General features: G+C 46.4%; 1 protein-coding gene across 1 annotated transcript in view; it reads left to right on the top strand.

Annotated features, from left to right (window-relative positions):
- LOC122538803 (tyrosine-protein phosphatase Lar-like) overlaps positions 1-26,667 on the top strand; it is a 153,160-nt gene extending 126,493 nt beyond the window's left edge. Inside the window, exons 5-8 of the mRNA XM_043673183.1 lie at positions 6,709-6,747; positions 19,161-19,292; positions 23,290-23,448; positions 26,597-26,667. Coding sequence (XP_043529118.1) covers positions 6,709-6,747; positions 19,161-19,292; positions 23,290-23,448; positions 26,597-26,667 — 401 coding nt within the window. The remainder of the gene's footprint in view (positions 1-6,708; positions 6,748-19,160; positions 19,293-23,289; positions 23,449-26,596) is intronic.
- Positions 26,668-26,944: the final 277 nt, after the last annotated feature.

The raw sequence follows: 26,944 nt of genomic DNA, 5'->3' as shown, positions 1-26,944 counted from the left end.
AAACAAACGAAGGCGCCAGACTTCGCGATCACAGATAGTACCACACTCAGGCACACTATCGCATAATACACGCATCACACGATCAGCAATCAATAGATGTCACAATTATCTTCGCAGGTTCCTACATTTTTGAATTTCAATGACAGTATGACGAGAATATTCTATTTGGAGGGGAACGTCGGAAGCGACGACGACTAACCAATTGAGCTGGCAACCGATTGCGGACCATAACGAGTGACCGTATGCAATAATTCGTCGTCTATCTTTTTTGAACTCGTCGGTATGATATCGCTGGATAGAGTTATTAATTATTGAGAGGTAATAAATTTGTTTGTTTGCTTTGCCTATTTTGTTTCACTTGAATATAGTTGAAACTGAGAAAATATTACAAATTTGGGACAAAGAATTCTCGACACGTCATTTCAGCGCAAGAGATTAAAGTTGAAAACGCGGATGGCTGGGTAAACAATTGAAGGTTGACAGGTTTATAACTATTTCACGCCGTTTTTAATATCAAATAATCTTCAACTGTCGTTGAGTCATTAAGTAGTAACGGCAATTCGTTTCCAGAATTCCAGCGTCCATCTTGTATAATCTTTAGCTCTCGGCTCGGATCGTTACTCGGGAAAATCCGCCTCGCGAAATGCGGTCGTTAGCTCTTGGAGATATACCTCGGAGACACGTTTATCGCGGATAAGTCTCGGGTCGAAAAATAGAGACGCGGGGCGCGGCGCGAAACGTCTCGAAACGATTAAAGGTTTTCGCTTCGAATTAGTGCGGGGAAGTCACGAATTCGTGGCCGGTTTGTATCTAGCTAGCTAGCTAGCTGACTGGCTGGTTGGCCGTGTCTCTACCGGCGGCCACGCCAACGTCGTACATCACGAATCCCCTGAGAGAGACCCATCCTCTTGACCGCGTCCATCCGCAATCGCGGTCGTCGTACGTCCGAACGCTCGAACGTTAAACGTGATTTCGGGCTCACGCCCGCGATTCCACGAAATTAATCCGCGTCCGAGCCATCGATTCGCCTCTTCCACTCGCCTGTCCCGCCGTTTATTCTCCACCTACGGGCCACGTCGAGAATTTAATCGAACTCGTTCCTTTCCCGCGTGCTTCGGGCAAGCAGCGTGCCGCGCTTTTTAATTTTTTCCCACCGGCGATATTTATCCGCGCGGTTCCGCGCGCACCTTACCTTCGTCGTTCAGTTCGCACGGGCAATTTCCGCGGAATTGGGAATATGCCCGATACAAATATACACACAGAGTGTCCCAATTTTTTTCCCCCCGATCGAACGCTGTCAATCTAACAATAAAAATACGACGCGAATAACAAAAACGTACACATCGTTGGAGATAAGTTGTTCTGAATGTTACAGTAGTCGTAGAAGTTGTCGTATCTGGGTTTATCAGATTACCCGAATCGTGCATTAGAGAATTTAAATAGAACTAAATAGTGAAGTGTGTCGGGGGATGTGTATTCGCGATGACGAGCTAATTGGACTAAAATTACGACAAAATTGAAATGGTTATCGCGCACAGAGTAAATTCAGTCTTTCAAACTGTCAATTGTATCGACAAACATTTGGAAATGAAGTAGAATCGAACTCGCAAATCTTCTGTCCACCATTGGACGCAAGTATTTTTAATCTATTCGTTGTGTCGTAATGGCGCATGTTCGTTTCTTTAACCGTGCTGCTTCTCACTTTGATCTACGAACACAGATTGACGACGTTTGATCAGCAAACCTGCACGAAATATATATACACTCCCGTTCATAAGTCACTGGGACACTTGCTTATTTTGATCTGAACAGTTACTAGAACGCAGATATACTTTTCCGGATTAATTTTATTATACAATCTTGTTATATGTACTCTATTTACTCCATTTTATAATAATACTTGAAAACAAAAGTGGCATTTAACGTATATGGTCTGAATAAATATTTCAAAGTATATCAAAAATATGTATATATGTTTGAAAAATCGAATCGATGTATTTTGGGATGAATTGGACAGAAGCCTTCAGAAATGTGTCCAAAATCAAGAAAAAGACTTATGGAAGAAATCAGAAGAAGCGTGGTAAGGAATTCATTCGGAAATATTGTTAAAATTAAACGGAGGTATGCCACGGTTATTTCTGGCCTTCATACTTGCACAAAGATGTAAGATAAATTATGTACAACTTGGCATTTTTGACATATAGAATATGACATGTGTCAAACTATTTATATGTCAAAAATCTTACCAAGTTGTACATAATGTATCTTACATTTTTCGTGGAAATATGGAGACTAGAAATAACCGTGGCATACTTCCGTTTAATTTTAATAATATTTCGGAATGAATTCCTTTCCACGTTTCTTCTTCCAATTTCTTCCATAAGTCTTTCTTTTGATTTTGGACACATTTCTAAAGGCTTCTGTCCAATTCATCCCAAATATCGATTCGATTTCTCAAATATATATACATATTTCTGATATACATTGAAATATTTATTCAGAAACCATATACGTAAAATGCCAGTTTTGTTTTCAAGCATTATTATAAAATGGAGTAAATACAGTAAGTACATATAACAAGATTGTGCAATAAAATTAATCCGGAAAAGTATATCTGCGTTCTGGTAACTGTTTAGCTCAGAATAAGCAAGTGTCCGGCGACTTATGAACGGGAGTGTATATATGTACATATTATATATATATATATACATACATACGTATATACACGTATAGCGGCTCTTGGATAGATAAACGCATCGATCAAGAAGGAATATAACGCGGAATGGACGGTAATAAAAATTACATCAGACTGTTTTCTCTCTTACTCCCACCCACCCCCGCCTGCTCTCCTCGCGCGTTAGCCGAGCGTCGATCGATCCCTCTCGCCGTTTCCAAACTTTTATTTACGCTCTGCTCGAGAGCGCCGTTAATTATTGCCACGAATACCCCCGACGAATCGTAACGTAGCCGCGTTACCAGTTTCTCGTGAATTATTCCGTATCGGTTGAAACGAGCGTACTTGCCCGGAGAGAACCCGGCGCGGCGCGGCGCGGCGCGAGGTCCAACGCCACCTCCACTCCTGCCCTCCGCCGAATCCTTTTCCAGTGTTTCGATTAAATACGTATACGTTTATTTTGGGAGAATTCATATCGATCGCCCGGCGTCGTCATTTAATCAACCTTTGACCCCGATCGATCCGTCTCTGGTCGCCGCGCCGGCGAGAATACGGGAAATCAAACCTGTCTTTCTGGTTCACCGAGGGTCAAACGTCGCGCGAAATCCTCCTCGCGCAGCCGTGGTGCTCGGGCGTTCCTCTACGACTTTGACGAGCGGAGTGTACGTTAGGCTCGATAGGGGCGAGAACCAATTTGCCAAGGTTGTTTCTTGCAATTTCGATCGTTTGATTTCGCACCGATTTCGAAGAGGCACGCGACGATCAGTAAATTGCTGTTCTCTTTGCACGAGAGGTCGCGAAAGTGTTTACGAACATATTTTCTTGTACGAATGTATCGGTTCGATGAAAATTTCGTTATTAACTCCGTGATCAAGCCCCGATTTGCTTGATCGCATCATCGAATCGCAGGATGTTTGACACCTCGCTTCATCGTCAAAGTCTAATGTGGGTTAGGTCTTCCAGCGACGTGTCTCCGGAATGAAATTTAGCGAGCCATATTTATACGGCAAGTTGCTGGTCGGTAATGACTCCTTTGCCACAAACGCTGCATATTTCTTCGTAGAGATATCTCCGTAGCTTCTTTCTTTTTTTAGGCTTAAGCTCCCATAGCACAACGTGTATCGAGTAGGCTAAGAAATTTGTTATTTAATTCCGATGTGTAAGTTGCTACTGTTAACTGCTAACGCAAACGTTCAAATCTGTCATCTATCTTGTCCCCAAAATTATCCACAGAACGTTGTCGTATTTAGACCAAAGGACACCAAATTAGTATGTATCCACTCCACCCTACTGCGAGAACGAATTTTTCAAAGACATTGCTGGAGAATCGGCGAGAACAAATGAAGAATAATTAAAATTGCGTCACGAGGGGGGGAAAAGAAAGAAAGAAAAAAAAAAAAAAGAAGAAGAAAGCTTCAACGATTATTCGTGGATATTTAAAATAGGGGTTTCCGGGCGTGTTGTATCGGCGTCATTACCGCGAAAGCACGTCGGCATCGTGGCAAAAGATCCGCACATAGCTGACCTATATACCACGGAGGGCAGGACGAGCGTGCCAAAGAGAGGAGAGATTCGTATCGCGATCACGACTGCTGGCGCGAGCGGTCGCGGGGCTACTTTCACGTGAGAGCAAACGATTGTACAGCCGGGGCCTTTGGTACGCGAGCGTACCGATTCGCTTCGTTTGTCCAACGCTCCCGACGACAAACGTGTGTATACGGTATGTTCGCTGCCACGCTCTCGCCCCTATTTATTTTTCATCGGAACGTACGGCGACGCGACGCGACGCCAACGCACACGTCGCGCGCCTCTCGTATCGAATTTGACGCCGCGGCAACGTTCGGCCTCGAATTTTTTTTTTTTCCCCCACCCCGCCGTTTCACCGCGCGAAAATTCTCCCTCGGTTAGGAGATCCGCGTCAAGGCAAGCCGAGCAAGTTCAAAGCGTGGTAATTTGGTATTCGATCATTCGGCAGAATCTCTTTTGGGAAACATTTGGGAAATTTCGCCAGCAGTTGAACGCGCGTGAATATACGTTGGCAAAACTCGAAACCAATCGGAAAATGTGTGAAAAGGCGAGAGGAACGAGGTGACGTTCCGTCGGTAGATCTTCGATGCAAATATATTTTTATCTCGTGTATTTTCGAAAAATTCGTGAAACTTTGGAAAATTTCGGAGAGAGCGTCGTCCTTTGGACGTTACGTGCGATTCTGCGCGATTTGATACCCGGCAGTCTGATCGTTTCGATTTTAATGCACGATTGCAGCCCTTTCGCAATGAACTTTGTAGTAATCGAATGTATCGCGGCGATAATCAGAACGACGTATGGAAATATCGGACATTGGGGAGAAACTTTTTGAAATTTCGCCCGAAATCCAACGAAAATTTCGATATGTTTCGCGCAACGCGCATTAGGGACACAATATATTCACGAGTCTCTAAATACTTTCGCGCACGTTGCGCGATAAACTCTCGTCAAATATCCGCGATTTCCGGCGTGCGAGCGGCGCTTTAATACTCCGCGCGTGTCAAAGGTTGAATCATCAGATAAACCTCCAGTGTCTCGAGCGTTACGGCACTGAAGAATATTTCAAAGGCGCGGGCAGACGCATGGGTGGCTGTTCGCGATGAAAAGTGTCAAAGGCACCCCCGGCCTCGATCTAAGAATTATTATCGAGGAGGAGCAGTTCGTGTCTCGGGAGCGTGGAGGTGGGAGGCGGGGAAAAAAATCGGTGAAACGTTTAACTAATGGGTCGACGTCATGGGAGAAAGATCGGAACAGTTAAGGATGTTACGCGAGAGAAGGGGTAGGAAAGCTACAGTCTCGTCGCGCGAGAGACAGAGCATGGAAGAACTGCGATACGCGCGCGGCTGCGTTATTACGCGACGAGTCGTCGGACAGGCTGTTTCTCAAAGTTAATTTACACCTCCTCCGACACGTCGATACGCACGATAAGCTTTCGTACGTACGCGGTTGGGATTTTTCACTTACGAATGTACATGTACTACGTAAGTGGAAATTTCGCCTCGTAGATTGACACGATGATGGTAATTTTAGGTTCAAATGAATTTCATTGCATTGGAAGGATACACTTTGGAAAAGTGTAGCGTGGAGGATTCTCTCTCTTTTCGAAGATAAATTGCTTCAACGATTGTAACGTAAATGTTACGTAATTACGATTCGTTTTGCGTATTCTTTGCCGGACACTATGTTTCTATTCGTCGTTGAAATGAAGTTTCTGCGCGTCGTTAAGTTCCAACAAGTTTTCCGCTTGTTATTAAACTTTAATAAATAGAAACGTTGCGTTAATGTTGCGAGCTACGGTTTTACTCGTCGTTAAAGTAAAGTTTCTACCTGTCAACGATAACTTAATTTGATGATAAATAGAAGCACAGTTTGCAACAGGGAATGCGCAGAGTGTAATCCGCGCTACGATGATAACGTAACGTTTTAAAGTAACACCTTCGTTTAAAGAGGTTTACTTGTCGAACTTTTCAAACTGTCTACAATATACAAGTTCAATAAGCTAAATTCTAGGAAAAATTTTCGCAGAAAGCAATCGATTCCTTTATTGATACTCGTACGTTTGAAACGTGATTTAAGAAAGGAGAATAACGAAGAAACGTGGCGCGCGTCACAGACAGTCGAGTAATAAACGACTAATTTAAAACATCGCGAGCTCGAGGCGACGAGGACCATCTTTCAAACGTTTCCGCGAGCTGAATAACGCGCAACTTGTTCGCAGTTTCACGCTCTTGCGAGAACCCTAGATGCTAGATCTCTTCTTTGCAGAAACGTAGGTTGCGCAACGATACCAGCGTGACTCGAGATTCCGTCGATCTCGTCGTCCCCCCGTTCGTGGAATTTTTTAATAATATCCCGCCTGGGGTATCGTAACGTCGTTAAGAATCGTTAAGAGAAGGGATCGCAGTACTCGTGCAGGAACGCGAGCGTTAACGAGCGGGCCGCTTCGATGATCGCGAAGCGTTCTCCGCGACACGGTACACGGACTCGACTCAACCAGCTTCTTTCAGGGAACATCAGCGACTCGCAGTACATCACATACATGACAAGTAAGTACGAAACAACACGCTGCGGAGTTTCTCTTGTAGCGAGAAACGCCCAGCGGGCGAAGCTGTGTAAAGCTGTGGGCGCGAAGGCGATCGAAAAACGAAGCGTGTCTTTGGAATTTCTCTCCGAAACTCAGATTCAATCCTGATCATTTGGCAAATTGCACGGTGAAATTCCTGGCAATTGTCTGAATTATCCGGACCTATGGTAACGTACGTGCTGTCTGATCAAGTGGACTCGAGCTACCTTCGTCCCTCGCATCTCACAGTCTTGATCGACAGAAGTCTAGAGTTCGAAGTTTTTCACCAATTCGGTACGGCGAATCAAGTGTGACGCGATATTCCTTTAAAAGTCGACGATCGGCTGTATGCATTGATCCGATGGCTGTCGGCGATAGTACCAAAGTGGTGAAATTTCCAACGATTGATGCCTGCCCCCCCGAAGAAACGCGGCCGAGTTTTTCGCTCGCCTTTTTCCCCAGAGATTCGAAAGAACGAAGAGAGAGAGAGAGAGAGAGAGAGAGAGAGAGAGAGAGAGAGAGAGAGAGAGAGAGAGAGAGAGAGAGAGTGGGAAGAAAGCGGGAAAGCGGAACGAGGAGAAAAAGAAAGAGGGGCGCGAGGGTGGCAAAGGGAAAGAACGTCTGGACGACGTCTGAAGGAGTTTGTTTCGCATGGCCGCGTCTGTGTTTCCTTGCGTTTTCAAGGGCCTCGTTAGAGTTCGCGGCGAACCGCCGTAAATCGGCCCTGTTTTCGACGGCAGGAGTAGGAGTGGGAAGAGGAGCGAGCGAGCGAGCGAGGGGAGCCAGGCGGCTCGATTTCGCTTGGACGACCGGCACCGATCTAAATTTCAAATCCCTGCTAATGTGCATTTTTGCGAGCGCGCGGGTCCGAGGCCTCTTATCGGCCAGGTGTACTACACGCTTTGAATTTCAAATTTCGCGCGCGCAACCCGTGTCGAGCGTGTACGTGCACGTGTGTGTATACATGTGTGTGCGCGCCAGCCGACCAACTTTCGAATGTTTCTGCCCGCTTATGTGCTGTCATTTGTTTCCCCTTCCCTCCTTCTCTCTCACGTTCTCTCTCTCTCTCTCTCTCTCTCTCTCTCTCCTGCTAGATAGCAGCCGCCGATCTACGATATCTAGCGGATTTTATTTATGGCGGCAGCGACTACGTATCGGAATTGATTCCGTGATTTATTCGTGAACCGTCCTTTCCAACCGTCGGGTTGGTCGATACCGTCGGAAGGCAGAGCCTCGCCTCGAAATCGAATTTCGAGAGACAGGTTTTTCCTTTCGAGTCGCGTTCCCTCGTTTTCGTCTTTCGTACGCGACCTGGTCACACGAGCCTTCTTAACGAGAGAGGAGCCGACGATAAGCTTTCCATTCGGCACCTGCGTTACGGTTCGGTTTCGATCGGCGAAAGTGGCAAGCGCGCGACGATCGCGCATTAAGGTCACGAAAACTGTCTCGCCGTCTAATTTGCACAACGGGGAGTAGGAGGAGGTATCCGAGGAGGAAGCGAGGAAAATCGAGCCGTACTCGGCTACTTCTCAGGCTGTCGTCAGTCTTTAACGACGGTATAACTTGGAGCTTTATCTCCGCCGGTAATTTTCACTCGCCTGTACATCCTCGGCGCGCGAGCGCGGTTTTTACAGATCTTCTTAATGCACGAGACGACTCGCTCCGGCTAATTGCGCTCGCCTCACTTGCGAGCGCCCGACGATTGCGAAACTTCTGGCCGCGCCAAGTCAGGGCAAGAAAGTCGCGCTGCCACCGGCCGCTAATTGAAGCGCAATTAACCGCGTTAAAACGTTGGCCGTTGATTAGGCCGGCGGTCTGTCACCTGCCGCGGCGCCCTAATGGTTGACTCTTTCCACTTTCTAATCTCTCTCTTCTCGTGTGTGCTCGTGAGACTAACGCGAACGTCTCAGGACATATTTTCTACTTTTAATATCCGATATTAAGATACAAGTTTTACACGTGTATTTTACAATACAATTGTCAGTCCGCTTTGCAGATACTTTCATTTAATATTTCCAGTTTACGTGGTGTTTGTTCCGGGACTTTAAAGCGGAGAGAGAGCACGGAAAAATTCGCTACAAAGTAGATACGACAAGATCCAAAAAGACTCTCGAGAGCGATGATAATAATCGTCGTAGTCGCGAAACTTTGGCGAGAATCTCGATAGTCTCGGGAGCGTCGAAACTTTCAAATTCCCGTTCTCATTTAAGAGCGCAGCAATTCGAGCTCGGACTTGGCGTTTAAAAGGAAGAAGGAAAAAGAAAAAGAAAAGAGAAAAGGAAAGAAAGCGCGGTATCCGCGAGATCCGCGCGCAGTCGAAACGTTGAAACACGACCGGATGACGACGGTTGGAGGTAAACTCGGTATCCAGGGGGATTTAATTTTTCAAGTATCGCCCCGGCCAGACCGAAAAAGGTCTCTCTCCGTTTCGTAAATGCTCTTTTAAATGGGTCTGAAAGCACTATTAGCGTTAAAAGCCAGTTACGAGCCAAGAGCCGCCGGCAGCTTTCGCGGGGCCGGACTGAGCCGCGACTCCGCTGAAACGGAGATACGAAAAGTGCTCTCCGGATATGTCTCTTGGATCGCGCGCGCGGACGATCAAATGCCATTCCGTTTCTTGAAATAAAAATTTCAAAGGCGCACAGGAAATCGAGCAACCGAGAGAGGAGAGAGGGAGACTCTCTTTTCCCTCTCGTTCGGAATTTACTTTAACCCACCCTCCCCTTCTCACCCCCCGACATATCCTACTCTGCGCGACGCGGTTCGTTGTTCCCGCGATCTCTGGATTCTTTTGGATCGTTGCCACGGGAAATGCAACGTCGCTTGTTGTCGTCGGCTCTGTCTCGACGACGTTCTTCCATGATTAGACTGTCGCCTACGCGTCTGTGAACGTGTTTCTCTATGTGTCTGTGTGTGCCTGTGTGTGTGTGTTTGTGACTCGGTCAAATTTAGTAGGCGACACACAGAGAGCAGCAACGACGGGAGATATCTCGAAGACGACGATCTCCCGACGGGTGTGAGACGTAGAAGGCCAGAGAGGTGAAGCTACTTATTTAGAATATTGCTGGCATGCATTTGCATAAATTTAGTGCAGGCCCTACGCCGGGTTCCTCGTCTCGTCGCGTCGCGCCCACCGTTATAGATCCGTGGAGACCCTCTTAAGTGCCGCAGATAGACCCGAAGGATCTAGTCGCTTGGACCCCGCCTCTGTCCTTCTCCTTCCCTCGTTTCATTTCGCGCGCCAGCATCCGAGTATCGAGACGCGCTCGTAAAGAAAACGCTCGACTGTTTGCTCGGCCGATGCAAATTACAGCGGGGACGGTTACGCGGCGGAGATGGAGGCGCGCGAGCGCGTGAATCATCGGCGAAACGACCGAGAACATGGCATCTCGTGGATTTTCGTGGCTGGCACGCATACATATTCAAATTGAATTATCCGCCCTACCAGACGCGTTGATTCGAAATCGTTCGACGGGCCGATCTCGTGGAAACAGAGAGAGAGAGGGAGTGAGGGAAAGAGAGAGACAGAGAGGGAGAGACCCCGGGACCATACCCTCGGCACTCGGTTCACCCCGAAATCCGGGCGCGCATCCTCGCCATTGTCCCAGAGCCGCTTGGACTTCCTAGACTAATGGAAATTCCTGGCGAGAAGTTGGTTAAAACGCGATCGCTTTGCATACGTATCGAAGCCGAAGCCTCGCCCGGCAGCAATTCTCCTCCCTCGGGTGCGCGAGAGTTGTCTGCACGGGGCGCGTCGCGTCGCTCTCATTTCGCTTTCCCTCGCATGAGCGCGTGCAAACACGTCGTCGGCGCGTGTGGCCCCACGTGTCCGCGTACCGGGCACGTTTCATCTCCTACGAGGGGAGTGGTGAAACACGAGAGGAGTTCGGGGTACAGGTGTATAGCCGCATCGACTCGGTTGCTCGTGGCTGTCCTCGCTTGAATATATATTTCATGGCTGGATCAGTAATTTCGTGGAAACGAATTTGATAATCTCGATGTGGGTACGTTAACTGGTGGACTCTCGGGGGGGAAGCTTTCGCGTTTCCTTCTTTCCGTTTTCGGCGAATATCGGTAACGTTGCGAGCGATGTCGCAGCACTGTCGTCGAAAGAACGATCGATAGAACGTTGTTTTCCAGCCACCGTGTTAACCCGTGCGCTCTGTTTGTCGAGGTCTGGGTATTTTCGAGACGGTGTTTTCCTTCGACGAAAGAAATCGCGAGTTGCGAAACTAAAAAGAACGGAAGAGAAAGAAAGAGGGGGATGAAAGGCGTGGAAGGAGGAGTAACGAGTTCTCTTCCCGTGTCGCACGGTCGACGCCGGTGGAATTGTTTTTTCGCTCTTTGTTCGTCGGTGCTCGTCGGTGCTCGTCGGTTTTGCGTTACTTATCTCGTTAAAGAAACGCGAGGAACGGATAATCCGCAACCGACAAATCGCGGCTGCCGGCTTGAAGCGCCCGGTCGCTCTTTTCACAGTCGTAACTTTATCGCGGAAGAAAGAGCAACGACGGCCAGGCGAGGCCAGGCCGGGTAAAGGAGGAGAGGAACCGAAGCGTTGGAGAGAGAAACAGAGAACGCGTTTGTGTCGGTGGGTTAGCTGCTGGCAGCAGCCGCCAGTGGAACAAGTACGGTAAGGGTCAGACGCAGCGAACGAACGAACGAACGAACGAACGAGACGAAGTTACCAAGTAATGGATGCTTTAATTCCAAAGGAATAAATTGCAATTTTTCCAGCGGCGCAAAGTCTATCCGGGCGTTCGCGTTAAAAATCCCGGAATTCAATTAAACCGCGGCCGCCCGGCCACAATCCCGAATTGAAATCTTGAAATTTCATATTCGACCGCGTCCAAGCCCAATGGGACGGCGTTGCTGGCCCGGCCTATCCCGACCCCCGCTCGCTGTTCGAATCTCACGGACAGAAAAAGAGAAAACGTGAAAAGAGAAAATAGCGCGATACTCGGTTTCGACGACCGGCCTCGAGAAACACGGCCGGTTAAGCTGTTTTCACCGTAAAATCGTTACGTTCCGTTTTGTCGCGCCGCGAATAGACTGGCTCGCCGGGAAAACGGGCATTAAAATTTCACTCGGACGCGTTAGAATACCGACCGGCTTTACGTTGACCCGCGTTACTGGAAAGCCGAAAAGAGACGGTATCAGCTATTCCGGGCATTGTTCGACTTGGAGTTAAAAACACCGATGGGAGTATGTCACTTTTTCGTCTATATCTCCCAATTGACGATGCACATTGATAAGGTGAATTCATTTATTTGTCGGGGAGGGCTATTTCTCTCTCTCTCTCTCTCTTTCTTACTCTTCGCTACCGTGTCGCGCGCATCGAAGATTTCGATCGAAAAAGAAATTACAGAGGCGACGCGCGAAACGTATTATATGTACGTTCGGGAAAGAGATTGAGAACGAGCGTAACGGCGTAACAAGCAATAATACTTAAACGCCAATGACGGCGCCCCGGCATATAAATTCAATTTCACGGTTGGCCGGAGAACGGCGGGAAATTTTCATTATTTAATCTCACGCGTGAGATTCTATTCTCCCATTGTTGGCGCATTCTGCCCCCGAGTAGAAATACAAACGAGTAGAAAACGCCGAGAAGCTTTTCGTGAAACCGAAAGCCTAGCCTGCCGGGCGCGCTCCGCTGCTGCTGCTGCTGCTGCTGCTGCTGCTGCTCCAGTGAATCGAGGAGGAGAGGGGACGGTTGAAAACCCATTTAAATTAATATTTGCCCTGCACACGGCCGACCGAGAGATCTCGATCGCGTGGAATACACACGCGACTCTGCCGCCGCTGCCGCCCCCGACACCACCGACCTCGCGTTTCGATATTCGCTAAAATGCGAATAAGGTTCGCGCAATTATTTGCGATAAACCTGCGCTCGCGTAATGTACACTCGACGTGGATGAAGCCGCGCCCCTCTGACGTCGCCGCACCGCGCCGCCGACGTCACAACCACCACGTCGTGCTCTGCCACCACGACCACAACCACCATCGGCTTGCTGCATATCGCCGTCTCTCCTCGTCCTCCACCACCTCCTCCGTCAGGCGAACGTCATCGTTCAACGATGAGAATCCACCATCGTTCGCGCATAAACTACCGTGTTTACAATCGATGCCCGAGCGAAATACCAGCGCGACGGCTGCATGCGCGAAATAGAATCCCTCTGCGCGTTGTGTGTGGCAGCCTGCATCGGGCTGGCTTGCACCTGCTTCATCCACTTGCGTCCCACTTCGTCTCTCTCTCTCTCTCTCTCTCTCTCTCTCTCTCTCTCTCTCTCTCTCTCTCTGCCTCTCTTCGCGAGCGGTTCAACGAGATCATCGATGGAATCACCGTCCACAATTTCCACGCCTCTGAAGCCAAGTCGTTGTCGTCCACTCTGTTGTAACGGTCGACTGTTGTGTCGGCGACGTCTGCCGTTGCGCGCGATTTTCAAATTTAAATCACTGGATCGCTAGATTTTTTTTTTTTTGTTTGCAACGAAGCGTACGTTTTTTTTTTTTTTCCGGGTGTACGTACACGTTCCGTGGATTTTTCAATTTGCGTTTCCTAAATTCCCCATTGGCGGGTGGAAGTCCTGTTAATAACCGACGAGACGCGATTGCCGACGCGTCGGGCGATTTTCGACTTCAATAATCGATGACGCCGCCGCTGTAATTTCATGCGATTTTCAACAGTTCGGTGACTGATGACGCCCTCGGCCGGCGGTCGTAAATTTTTAACGGAATCCGCCGGTGCCCGTTAAAGGTTTAAAGTAGCCGGTCGTTAGAGCGTTAATCACGGATCAACCAGTCGACCGAGCCGCGTCCGCCTCGTGGAAAATCTCCGCCCGCGCGAGAACACTCGGCGCGGCACAAAGGCCCACCGATGCCCATCGATCGATTCCGTAATACGTTCGGCAGTAGGTAACGCGTAATTTTATTCAAATCTCATGCAGATTGCTCCGTTATCGGCTACTTTTTCAATTACGTCGCGGCAGGCTATAAAGCGTAATAGAGGCGAAGCGCGCCGCGAGAGAAACTTTTTCTCCGGCCCCTGCTTTCGCCTCTCCGTTCCTCTTTCTCTCTCTCTCTCTCTCCCTCCCTCTCTCCGCTCGGAGAATCCTGCCAAACCGGTATAAACTTTAAGCATGAGATACGGCTTGGACCGGTTTTTACACGGGGAGGAGAGAGGGCCGCCACGATCCTTCGTTATTACGAACTTTCGGCTGAAAATAACCGTCCGATCTTTATCCTGATTTCCCGGCGCCGCACGTGGATAACGCTCGATTCGCGCGCGGAGACCCGTGACTAATGAACTCGCGAGCGGAAACCTCGAATTCTTTGTCCGCTTCGAACAGGATCGCTGGACCATCGAGCGGGACACGTTTGTTCGTAGCGGCGTCCTCCGCGCTATTTTTTTCACCCGCCTCGGCCATTCGTTTCGGCCGAACGCCACGTTTCGCGATCTAATTTTCACCGGCGTTTAATCTTTGCGCCTCGCGTGTTTCTCTTTCGAGCTCTCTCGCGAGTCTGCACGCCCGAGAACTTTTTTTCTTTTTTCCTTTTTTTCTCTTTGGAATATGCATCTCCAACGCTTTGGCCATTTCGAAGATGCCCAAGCTCCTGTCCAATATCCTCCGCGAGACAGCGTCTCCCGTTTTTCACTCGGATCCTCTCGGTGCAACGAGAACGCGCGCTGAAGTTTTTTTTCTCTCTCCGACCGCGCTCTCCTCGTCTCGTTTCATCAAAGACGGCCCCGTGTTTCTAAATCGTCGCGAGGATATTCACGTTCTCAGCGGCCACGTAATTTCTTGCACGTTTCGGCTCGGGCGAGAATTAGCGAAACGCAATTACCAGAACCCTATTCGGTTTCCTTTCTAAAACGATCTGTATACTACCTCTCTCTCTTTCTCTCTCTCTCTCTCTCTCTCTCTCTCTCTCTCTCTCTCTGCGGCTTTTCGAATTCCCCGTGTTTCCCTCTTTTCCGTCCGCGTTTCTCAAACTCTTCGCCGCGGCCGCAACTCGCCGAGGATTTAATGAAAACGAGCGAACGATCGCTTTTGATGGCGGAAAGTCGAAAACTTGTTTCCCCCTGTTACCCCACCGTCTCGTTGCTCGGGGTCTCGCTCGCCGGTAATGCGGCCCAGCAGCAGCCGCCGCTTTAACGAACGCCCTGTCGATCCCTCGAACGGAAACGCAATTCAGCATCGCGTTGTAATTTGTAAACTACGCGCTCCACCTTTCTGGCCCCGCTCCTCCGCCGAGTTGCATCCGATTGCACGCCGGTAGTAGAAAGTGGAAAAAGAACACGCCGCATCGTCGAGCGTCGGCGAATAGCTCCGTTGAATCGTCAGTTCCGCTGGATCCTTTGGACATTCAACGGGACTTAATCTCGTCAACGTTGAACGAAAGTGTCGGTTTTTAGCCAACGGGCGACTTTGAACGTTCGAGCGAAACGAAATTCGTCTGTAATTTCCTCCGTCAACTGGCGCGGGTTTTCAGCGAAAGAGAAGAAGTCGGCGAAATTTGCACGAGGTCAAAGATAGATCCATCGAGAATTACGCGCCGTTCGATTGCAGATGGGAAACGTATCTGCGAGCGCCGTATCGGAAAGGATTGAAGAAAGTGGAGCAGCAGCGGCCCCCGAATTTAAGAGCTTCCGGATTCCGGTTTTGCGGTTGTTTATCGCGTACCTCTTTCATGGTCGATCATAAATTATCATTGGGCAACGGTGGCGCGGCAGGTGCTTTTGATGCGCTCTGCAGCTCGTTCTAAATAAATATATCTATGTATGCACACGTATACATACTCTCTCACACACACACACACACACACCCATACATGCATCTGGGCTGTCTGAATTTTAGTCGAGAGAAATACCATCCCGCACGTGAAAGGATGGGAACCTACCCGCCGTCGTTTGACTCGTTAAAGTCATTTTTCAAAATCACATTGATCTTTAGAAATCTCGTTGGCCCTCCCTTCTCTCTTTCGGCCTCTTTTGGTGGCCAGCAAAAAAAAAGGGGGGGGCGAGAGAGAGAGATAGAGATAAAAAAAGAAAATGAAGGAAAAAATGCCCTTTCAGTTCGCGGCGCGCGCGCGCGCGTGAATGGAGGATTCGCCGATGGTTATTGGAATTTTGTAAAATTTTCGCGCGAGAAAACTCATTTGGAGTCGCGGGGCGAGCCGTAGCCGGATATATTTAAAAATCCATCGATCGGCCGGCCGGCGCGCGTGCACTCGTCGCGAGGATTGCGCTCGATTAATGCACCAGTTTCGGACTATTTCGTTATGATAATCGTCACGTGTTCGACCACAATGCGACCCCGCGCCGGATAGCAATAATCTCGAATGAGCGATTCGATCAAAAATTATCGACGGTTCGCCGATGGAATAATATTTACCTTAAATTGCATCGCGCGCGTGCATCCCACCCCTCCCCGTGCGCCGCGCAGTTTTCATCGCCGGAGAGTGCCACCCGCCATCCCGATAGATTAACACGTTCCGCGTTCGCGTTCTCGTTCGTTCGCCGCGAATTTTCATGCCAGCCAGCGTCGGCGGTCGCCGGCTCTCTTCTCTCGTCAAACCAGACCGTCCATTTCACCCTTTCCCGCCATAATCTTCCATTTTGCGAACGACAGTTTTTTTCTTTTTTTCTTTTTTTTTTTTCTCTTTCGCCGCGCGCTGCGGCAAACTCGTCGTCGCGTTTCAATTCGATTCGACTCGATTCCATACGATTCGATTCGTTTCGGCTCGGCCCGGCCCGGCCCGGCTCGATTCCATTCGATTCCATTCGATTCGATTCAGGCTATGGATACGTCGCCGATTACGAGATCATCGACGATGGATTGCAAGTCCAATGGACAGAGACTGCGTGACTGTGTGTATATGTGTGTGTGTGTGTGTGTGTGTATGTGCGTACGTGTCAATAGATTCGCCGAAACCACGTGCTAAATTTCTATGTTGTGTTTAAACCAAATTTCGCGTATTTTTTCCTAGTATGATGCTCAGGGCGATTGGAGTTCATCGACGTCAACACTTATTCGTTTGAATCTTTATTCATCTACCTTCGTCAAATACGAACGCAGTCCCATTTAACCTCTTGCGCTGGCAACTGGTTCGCGGACCATAACGAGTGACCGAACCGTACATATACAACAATTCGTCGCTTTCTTTTCCTTTTGTATTCGTCGATGTGATATCACTTGATGGAAATGATTAACAAGTAATAAATTTATCATTTGTTTTACCTCGGTTACATTTAAATATGTTTAAAACTGAGAGAATGTTGCAGTTTGAGACAAAAAATTGTGCATGGCGCGTCATTCCAACGCAAGAGGTTAACCACCGTATCTTATTCATTAGTCCAGCGCAAGAGGTTAACCACCGTATCTTATTCATTAGTCCAGCGAGACTAGTACAAAAATGAGTAAGACGATTGCTTACTCTCTTATCCATACATTCAGATGGAATTAATTTCACGAGGTGAATAAAGAGTCATCGTGCCCCAAGCTTGATAAACAGACGAATAAAAAAGATCGGAAATTTCATCCGATCCGGCACGGATCGTTCCGTTCGTCCATTCGTCGAGGCGAGCGCAATTCCTTTCCTTCGCCGAGCGGAAGATCGAAAAAGTCGACGGGGGCGTTTTCATTCGGGACCGGCCATCCATGGAAGAGTGGCCATAAACGGTCCGTGCGATCGCAAACTTTCGAGACCAATTTAATACTTGGCCGGTAGTCTCGCTCCAGATAGCACGACTCTTGGTCCGGCCCCTCTGTTTCCAGCGGGAACAGCAGCGTCGTTGTCACAGCGTGAAGGTTCTGCGGACCGAGAAAGAAAGAGAGAGAGAGAGGGAGAGGGAGGGAGAGAAACTACGAGAAACGGGACAAAAGGAGCCGTATCCATCCATCGCGATGGGCCAAGGCGTCTCTTTATTGTCTCGAGCAAAAGTGCTCCGGCCACGCGTGCCCTGAAATTTCCATTTCCACGTTAAACCCGCTAATTCCGTGCCGCGTGTGTTTCCCCGCGACACGCGACGCGTTCACGCTATTTGTCCGCTGGATTCGGCCGTCGCTCGATTTCCTGCGATAGCAAATTTCGTTTATCGAGTTTACACGAGTTTCCATCCTATCGAATCTACAAATGTCCGGAACAACGTTTTTTTTCCCCCTCCCTTTCTCTCTCTCTCTCTCTCTCTCTCTCTCTCTCTCTCTGATATTTCGTGTTTTTCTTTTTTTTTTCAATTCTTTTTCGCTTGTTGTATCTGCGTTGTTTTCTGTCGAACGGGGCATGTTCGAGCGGAAAGTTTGCTCTGTCACGAACCAACATCGGGCTTAACGCGATCGTAAACACCGTCTAATCCGATCCGATATCCTCTCTTTTCCTTCGATCGATCGGAAATTACGTGTAATTTTCGTCTCCCTCTCTCTCTCTCTCTCTCTCTCTCTCTCTCTCTCTCTTTCTTTCTTTCTTTTTTTCTGGTAATATTCGCTGAGTTTGGTCGGCGAGTTCCTTCAGAGACGTTCCTCTCGTACAGCGGATCGCGGAAATATTCGTAACTCTTTGATATTGTCAGCTTCGAACGATCGATGCCCCTACAAATACGAATTCGAACCCTACGAATACTAAACCTTTGGCCACGTAAATTTCTTACGTTTGAAAGCCATCGATACTTTAGTGTAAAATATCTCTACGTGGAAATTAATGAATTTATTAACTCCAGTTGTTATATTATATTATCGTTAATACTATATTAAAATTGTAAATACAGTATATAGTATATTATATGATAGCATAATATATTAATAATATAGTATAATGTATTAATATATCATATATTATATTAGCTCTATATTATATAGTGTATCAGAATATAATATATAGCATATTATATTATAATAGTATAGTATAGTATGTTATATGTAATGATAATATAATGTAGTACAACATTAATATTATAATTATATTATATATTAACACTATATTATATAATGCAATTATAAATATAGTGTACTATAGTATTATAATAGGATATTATATGTAATGATAATATAATATAGTACAACATATTAATATTATAATTATATTATATCATATATTAACACTATATTATATAATGCAATTATAAATATAGTGCATCACAGTATAATATACAGTATGTAGTATATCGCCCATAATGATAGTACGATGTAATAGTACATCGTATAATATGTTATATAACATTGTCATCGATATAAACGCGTATCATAGAAAGATACGAATCGTCCAAAGTTAGCAATCGTAGCGGATACCTCCGCGATTCCCCCCGCGATTTATTAACGAAGGAACGAGGCAACGATCGGAGGCCCGAAGGGAACTACTTCGACTCTAATCGAAGGCTCTGCTTTGATCTTGTGTTCACAGGTCCGCCGACGATCCTGGTGAGGCCGCAATCGCAGCAGGTGAAGGCGGGAGGAATAGCCAGCTTCTACTGCACGGCGGAGGGTGCGCCGCCTCCTCAAATCCACTGGCGGAAAAACGGAAAACGAGTTTCCCGTAAGTTGCGACTTTTCGCTCCTTTATTCCGTCGTTCTCTGCCAGTTTCTCGCAACTTTTCTTGCTAAAATCGCCGGGCCAGTTGGATAAAAATTTGCGAGGCACGCGATCAACGTTAGAAACGATGGAACCCGAGCGATTCATTCGCCCTCATTCGGGAAAACAGTGATTCGTAAACATTGATTTTCGTTATTGTTTTCTAAACAATCGCCGAAGCAATTCGACGCGCGCGTTTCAACGCTGCCCGCACCCACGTAAATCCGAGCTACTAATTTTTAAATTTGTTTAGCTCTCGCGCTAAATGACACCGGCCGCGTTCCACGGCCGGCTGGCAGAGCACAATCAGCTACTAATTTTTCACTCGATTCCTCCCCGCCCGTAAATAAACCCGCCGTTAAATTTAACTTGGAATTTCAACTCGTCGATCGATAACATTTATTCAAATTACACACGCGCGCGGCCGTGATTTATCTCGCTTCAAGATACGTACTTGCGAACGAAATACACGTGCGAAATTCAAACAACAAAATCACGAGCGAGCGGGGCATTGTATTAATGGTTGTACAATCGTTTCCCGTTCAAAAGCGGACAAGTGCCCGACGACTTATGAACGCGAGCGTTTTTCGCACGAACGATGAAAATCGCGCCGACACTCGCTGATATCCAGGCTGTTTCGTAACTTGTGGCATCCATTTCGGGAGCTGATTGTACGCCTAAAACTAATGAAAAGAAGTCATATAAATATATGTGTCCTATCTGTCTTCGTTTATGAGATATAGTGAATTTTCTGTTTTGATTACTTTTACAAAAGATGCTCGAAATGACCAGCTTGCATTTGAAGACAAGCCTGCACGCGTCTTGTCATTCATCTGGTTACTCTCTCTATAATTCCTGGTGTTTCTCGAATTTGTCGGAAGCCTTGCTCTACTCTAATTCGTAGTATTTCAGCATTTTCAATCGATGTTGCGTAGTACAATAGATTTTAAATGTCCCCGCAAATGAAAATCTAATGGATTCAAATCCGGAGAACGAGCAGGCCATGCAACATGACCTCCCACGACCAATCCATTTATTTGCAAAGTGTTGATTGAAAAATTACCTAGTCACTCGGCTAAAATGCGGCGGAGCTCCATCATTCATAAACCGCATACGAAGTCTAATATCGGCTGGAACTTCCTCTGATATTTCGTGTAAACGCGTGCTGAAAAAAATCAACGTACTTTGTGCCTGTTAGTTTCCCATCAAGAATAAAAGGTCCAATTAAAAATTTATCAATTATTCCTGCCCATACGTTTAAACTAAACTGGTGTTGATGTCTGGAATGCACAATAATATGTGGGATTTTTTCATCCCAATTATGATTATTATGAAAATTGAATATACCATCCCTGGGTAAAACTAGCTTACTAGAGTTTGCTCTGTTTATAAAATTCATTGTATCTCACAAACGAAGACAGGACATATATTTATCTGACTTTTTTTCTGATTATTTTTAGGCGTACAATCAGCTCCCGAAGTAGGTGCCACGAGTTACGAAACACCCTGTATTTATTCACCGCGTCGCTGGCCTCTCTAGCTTCATGCTCGTTTTAGGTTACGTCTTCCTCCTCCTCGCGACTTGCCACGTTTTATTTTATTCTCCTTTTCCCTCCTCGCGTCGTATCGTATCTTGCTTCTTCGTTGTCCTTTTTCGACGCGCGTACCATCTCGTCGAGTTTCTTCTCTTCAACTGAATTTCGCGCTCGCTCGAGTACCGGAAACACCGGCTGCTGCCTACCGGACTACGGCCCAGTCCCTTCGTTATATCCCGAGTTTCCAAAGACTCGACGGATTGCCGAATCTCCCGGAGAATCTTCGCTGGAAGACGTTACTAGCTGAAGCAGACGCGACCAACGTCGTCGCTTCTTTGGAGTGGAAAGCCTCCGGCCGCGTGTTTCCATGTGTTCGTTACCCTCGCCAGACTGGCTTCCGGTTCTCGGGGGCACCGTCTCGCCGCCCAAGGTTTCACTGTGGCTACTGTGAATGCGAGTGGAACGCGTTATATTCACTCTGCTCCGACTTGGAATGGAAAATCGAGATATCGTCTTGCACACGGATCATTTACCAATTAACACATTGTTGACGGGAGACGCGAATCCGCGTCTTTCAGTTTCCGACTGTTGCGGACGGAAGACGAGAATTCTCTTATTTCTACGTTTTGTTTTTTTTTTTTTTTTTTTTTTTCTTTTGCGTCGTAGGGCAACGTTATATAATATTATATATAATATATAATTATGTATTGCAATGTTATATAATTTTTCAAGAACTAGGGAAATTGTTTCCTAACCACACCGAGAAACATTACAAGAAGTATTTTCATTTTATTTAATAAAATGCCTCCAAAATGAAAAATAATTAATAATTTTGATTATTGATAAAATAATACACTTGTCAAATGCTATACATTCTCTTGAACCCTTTCAGTCATATGTTAAATAATTCAGAAAATACGAGAAAATACTGGCTGTATGATTATCAAAACATACCGTTCTCAATGTGTTAATAAGTTAAAATCTAAAATACATAATAAATAGATTCTTAAACATTACTGCAAAAAATATATAGTAATATTTAAGAGTATTTTATCAGTGTGAATTAAAGAAGTGCATATTTTGTATTGTGCAAAGTTTATTTTCTCTGTTGCTCCAAAAATGTGACTCTGGGAGCAAATTGGGCGCGCCGAGTGCGGTACACAATGTGTTATGTCACAGTGGAACACCGAACCGTGTTCGTGAAACTCCAATTGTGAGAACTCGTTTATCTCTCAGCAAAGTTGTTACGCCGTGTCGGTAAACTGACGAGACTTTGCTCTTGCAATTTTGTAATTTTTCGTTAAATGACTGAATTCGACGGGGGCAGCTGGAAAATTTGTAACCCCACCGAGTTACAATTCGAGGGTAAACTATCCTCGTCGCCTGCCTCCAGGAGCCGCCTCTAAAATGCTGATTAGTTTGTGTTTCTAAAAACAACAGGCAGTCCCCGCGTGATCTCGCGACTCTCTTCTCGGTCGCCAGGAATTTGCCTGCTTCCGTAACAAACGGAGGGAGCGAAGTGATTCCAGGGATCATTCGCGAAGTTGATCTTTCTACTCTGCGAACTTCTCTCTGTATTCACGGCGCGAATGTTCCGTCGTCGGTCGAAATTTACGTCACGAAAGAAGGGAATGTCTCTTTCTTGAAAATTGCCAAGCGACTGTAAAATTCCAGCAAAAATCGTGGCATAACGTGTATCGACGTGTGGCCACTAGACCGTGGATCTTCACGCCTCTGTGCGAAATTTATCCGAATAGATGCACGTAATGAAGTGTATAAAGTGTCCAAAATGTATTTAACTTGAAACAAGTCTACTTTTCGATGGTAATTGTTTCGTGGCGACGGGGCAGAGGAGGATCGACGAAATCAGATCGAGGATCGAGGTGGAGAGCGTGGCCGCTGCCGAATGAGACAGAAAGTGACCGGTGGCGCGCGTTTTCGCACGATCGCGATCAACTTTGTCGTTATATCCCTGAATTTCGCTGGATTAGCGGATTTCGTAGCCGCGAGCCAGCTCTCGGAATCGGAGAACAATCGTCCTGGAACGGCGGATAAAAGCGATCCCCCCCCCCCCCTGTTCTCCGTTAACCGGTGCGCGATTTTTCGCGGCGTTGCAAATTCCCCGGCCGTTCCTCCACGAAGCTTGGATCCGGTTCCGATTTCGGCTCCGCTCGGAGCCAAACTTCATTAACATTCGAACGTCGAATTCGTGGATATTAGAGTCGCGATCGTGGTCTTGTTTTGCTTTCGACGGGCGAGAATTACGAAAGCTAAAGTCTGATCCTCTATTTGACAGAGGTAGTATCGCCGATTTTCCAACTCTGTTACGTTTCTCTCTCTCTCTCGTTTTATCTCGTTTTCTGTATTTGAACAGTCTCGAGTCGAGATCGATCGTTCGACTAAATGTCATCCCTCTCGTGCCGCAGAGTCTCAGTCACGGTACCTGGTGCACAACTACGAGAACGGAGCATTGCTGCGGATCGAGCCGGTGAGGCCGATCCGCGACAACACGCTGTACGAGTGTCTGGCGGAGAATGGAGTCGGCGACGCCGTGTCAGCGGAGGCGCAGCTCCGGGTCTACGAAGGTAAGTGGGAAGGATCCAATCTCTTTTCCGAAAGAAACCGAAATCCGGATCAACGATCGTTGAACGGTTTCGTCGATCGTACGTACACATACATACATCCGTGTACATACGCCAGCCAGCCAGCCAGCCAGCGAGCGTCGCGGGGAGGAAATTTCGCCTCGGCGTCGTCTCGCTCGTGTGCACATCGGCGACATCGTCGTACAGCTATTAACGTTACCGCGCTGGCAAACGGCGTAGTCGAAATTTAATATTTAACGAAAGGCTGCTGGGAACAGCTGCCGCCGCCGCCGCCGCCGCGCATACGCGATCGTAGAGTTTTCAACGATGCATGTAGATCCCACCACGCCTACGCCCGGTTACGCTTTTCCAGCGTTGAAATTTTTGCAGCCGTGTGTTTCAGGGGAACAACAGATCGTAGATATTGTCTCTTTCTTTTTTTTTTTCTTTTTTTTTTTCTTCTTTTTGCACGCGTAAAAAACGTGAGATTTTGTTAATCCTGTACTGTCGAGATGAAGAGGCTAAGGAATGCAATTACAGAATACTTTGTATAGTTGTAAATTATTTATTCAAAGGAAGAATATATACAAGGCTAGATTGTTTCATTTTCTTTTCTTTTTTTTTTTTTTTTTTTTTCTTATACACGCGTGAAAACGAGATTTTGTTAACCCTTTATTGCCGAGATAGAATCTTAGATACTAAGGGATGCAGTTGCGAGACACTTTATGTAATTGTAAATTATTTATTCAAAGGAAGAATATACACAAGGCTAGATTGTTTCATTTTCTTTCCTTCCTTTCTGTACACGCGTGAAAACGAGATTTTGTTAACCCTTTACTGCCGAGATGAAATCTTAGAGAATAAGAGAATTACAAGACACTTTATGTAATTGTAAATTATTTATTTAAAGGAAGAATATATACATTTGCACAAGAACGAACGTTTATAAGAGACTCTTTAGTTCAAGTGGATCATTGATAAGTTAAAAAAAAGAAACGAGAGCTATTCAAAAGCCAAACATTCAATAACATCTGAAGAAACAGACGACTCGTTCCCAGCCAATATAACAATTTGTAATCGTCACTTCTTCTCTGCATTTCGAATCGTGAAATACTACGAATCCGAGCAACTCAGGCGTAAGAACAATGATCGTTGCAAGATATTCTCACTCTTGCGATCCCTGTTGGAACGAGGACCAGGAAATTCATCGTTCAACTTCAAACGTTGGTCCATTTTTTCGTCCATATATATATATATATATATATACATTATACCGTAATCGTCAGAAGGCCCGCGAGAATATTGCTCTGTTCGCGTAGATCGTTGAATTTAAATCAAATCGCGCGAAGACAGAGATAAAAGAAACCGTATCGGCGTTCAGTGTTGTAACAAACGACGGAGAAAGGATGGTCGGTGAAAAGATGATCGAAATACTGCCGGTGAAACAACACCGGGTTGTATAACGAGCCGAATTCCGTTGAAATTAAACGAAGCATTTCTTCTTTCGCTGTTGGTTCCGACGGCGCGATCTCTCTCTTTCCCTCTCTTTCGTTCTCTTTCTATTTATACGGAAGAGCGAACAGCTTAATGGCGCCCAGTTCGGCGACCAGGCGGAAGGCGACGTAATAGAGAAAAAAGAGAGAGAGAGAGAGAGAGAAAGAGAAAGAGAGAAGAAAAAAGGGAAGAAAAGGAAAGCGACTGCCGCGCACCTGGAAAGCTTACCCTTTTCCGGGAAGAATCTCTTAAACTTTCGCGAAACGCCTTAATTGGCTTGGCCAGCTTTTTAATTCGATTCCAACTTCACCTCGCGGATATTTTTGCTCGCAGTTTCTCGTATTCTTCGTCAGAAAAAAAAAAAAAGAAAAAGAAGGGGGAGAAAGAAAAAGAACCGTCCGTTGCGAGAAGTCGTGTTCCGAAGCTTCTCTCCTTCCTCTTCGTCCTCTCTTTCCGTTTCCACCGCCGCAATCATTTTTACTTTCCCTCCCCCCTCTCTTTCTCTTTCCTCCCTGGTCTTTCTACGCGTTGGCGGGCCGCGAATTCGACGCTTGAAATTCGTTGGGATTTTTTCAATTTTCCTTTTTCTCTTTCCCCCTTCCCTTCCCCTCTTTTCTTTCTCTCTCTCTCTCTCTCTGTTTCTCTTTTAACTATCGATTTCCAACAATTTCGTGTCAATGTCATTTGCCATCGGCAAGCCGGCGACCAGGCCATCGTAAATCGTTGGATTTTCCCCGGCCGGATCTCCCAAAATTCGGCCGCGATTTCGATTTATTTGTTATGAAATTGACTCGGCCAGATGATTGCTTTCCCACCTGAACGAGATAATATATCCCTCTGTCTCTCTTCTATTCGTTCCCGTTTCTTCTTTCCAGAAACGGATGATAGATTTAAAAAACAGACAGACACCAGCAATTTGCACTTGCTTCCACTGACAAATCGTATCGATACTTTTTATTTTTAATTACTCGCGGATTCGAAAGGGAAATCGTAACTCTTCGTCTGCTAATTAGACGCGAGAAAAATTATTCGTAAACTTTGCGAATTTTTTTGCTGCTTGGGGGTAATCCATCCTCCTTGAAGTGAACGTGAACGCTGAGAGTAAAAAGATTTCGAATCAGCATCGAATAAAATATTAAATATGAAAAAAATTGAGCGATAAGATACAACCAGAAAATACCAAGAGAACCGTTTAAAGAAAAGGAGTCTAGCCAAGCAAATAAACTGTCAGAGGACAGTAAATAGAAAAAAAAATAGATAGACACGTGCAATTTGTGTCAATTTCTACTGAGAAATCGTATCAATACTTTTTATTTTTAATTACTCGCGGATTCGAAAGAGAAATCGTAACTCTTCATCCGCTATTTAGATGCGAGAAAAACTTTACCAACGTGGTTCATTTTTATGCAATGCACCCGCTTAAAATAAACTGTAGCGCTGAGAATATCAAAGTTCGAACAGTTCGTCTAATAAAATATTAAATCAATTAGATCAAATACTATCGGAAAATACAAAAGAAAGAAAAGGCGAGGACGGAGTAGCGTCTGATCGACAAAACAGATGTCAAATAAAATTAAACAGTCAAACACCGTGAGAGTATGCAAGGAAAAGATCGTGGCGTTTGAAAAGTGTATAAGATCCCTTTCGTTTTGCTCAGTATCGGATGACGATGACAGCACGATCCTTGGCACCGAAGTTGGTTCGGTAAATGGAGTCTCAGCCGCGTAATGAGCCCGCTCGAATATTTAGGCATCCGGAGGCACGGCTGGCCATACGCGCTTCGTTATCGAACGCATCACCGCGATAAATGCATGCGAACTGGTACTAAAGCCGCATTCGGCTAATGCGATTACTCGAAGCATGTAATGTTGCAATAATGTAACAACGTAACATCGGTAAATGCGGTTAAAATTATATGGCAGGATAGCGGAACAATCGATAATCGTTCCGCCCGGCGCAGACTTTGCCCGGCGAGTTCAAGTAATTACATCTTCTTCGTTCTGCG

Source organism: Frieseomelitta varia, unplaced genomic scaffold (assembly GCF_011392965.1).
Source record: "Frieseomelitta varia isolate USP_RPSP 00005682 unplaced genomic scaffold, Fvar_1.2 scaffold_178, whole genome shotgun sequence".
NCBI classification, from domain to species: Eukaryota; Metazoa; Arthropoda; class Insecta; order Hymenoptera; family Apidae; genus Frieseomelitta; species Frieseomelitta varia.
The sequence above is the reverse complement of the archived record's forward strand: the minus strand, read 5'-3'. Positions and strand labels throughout refer to the sequence as shown.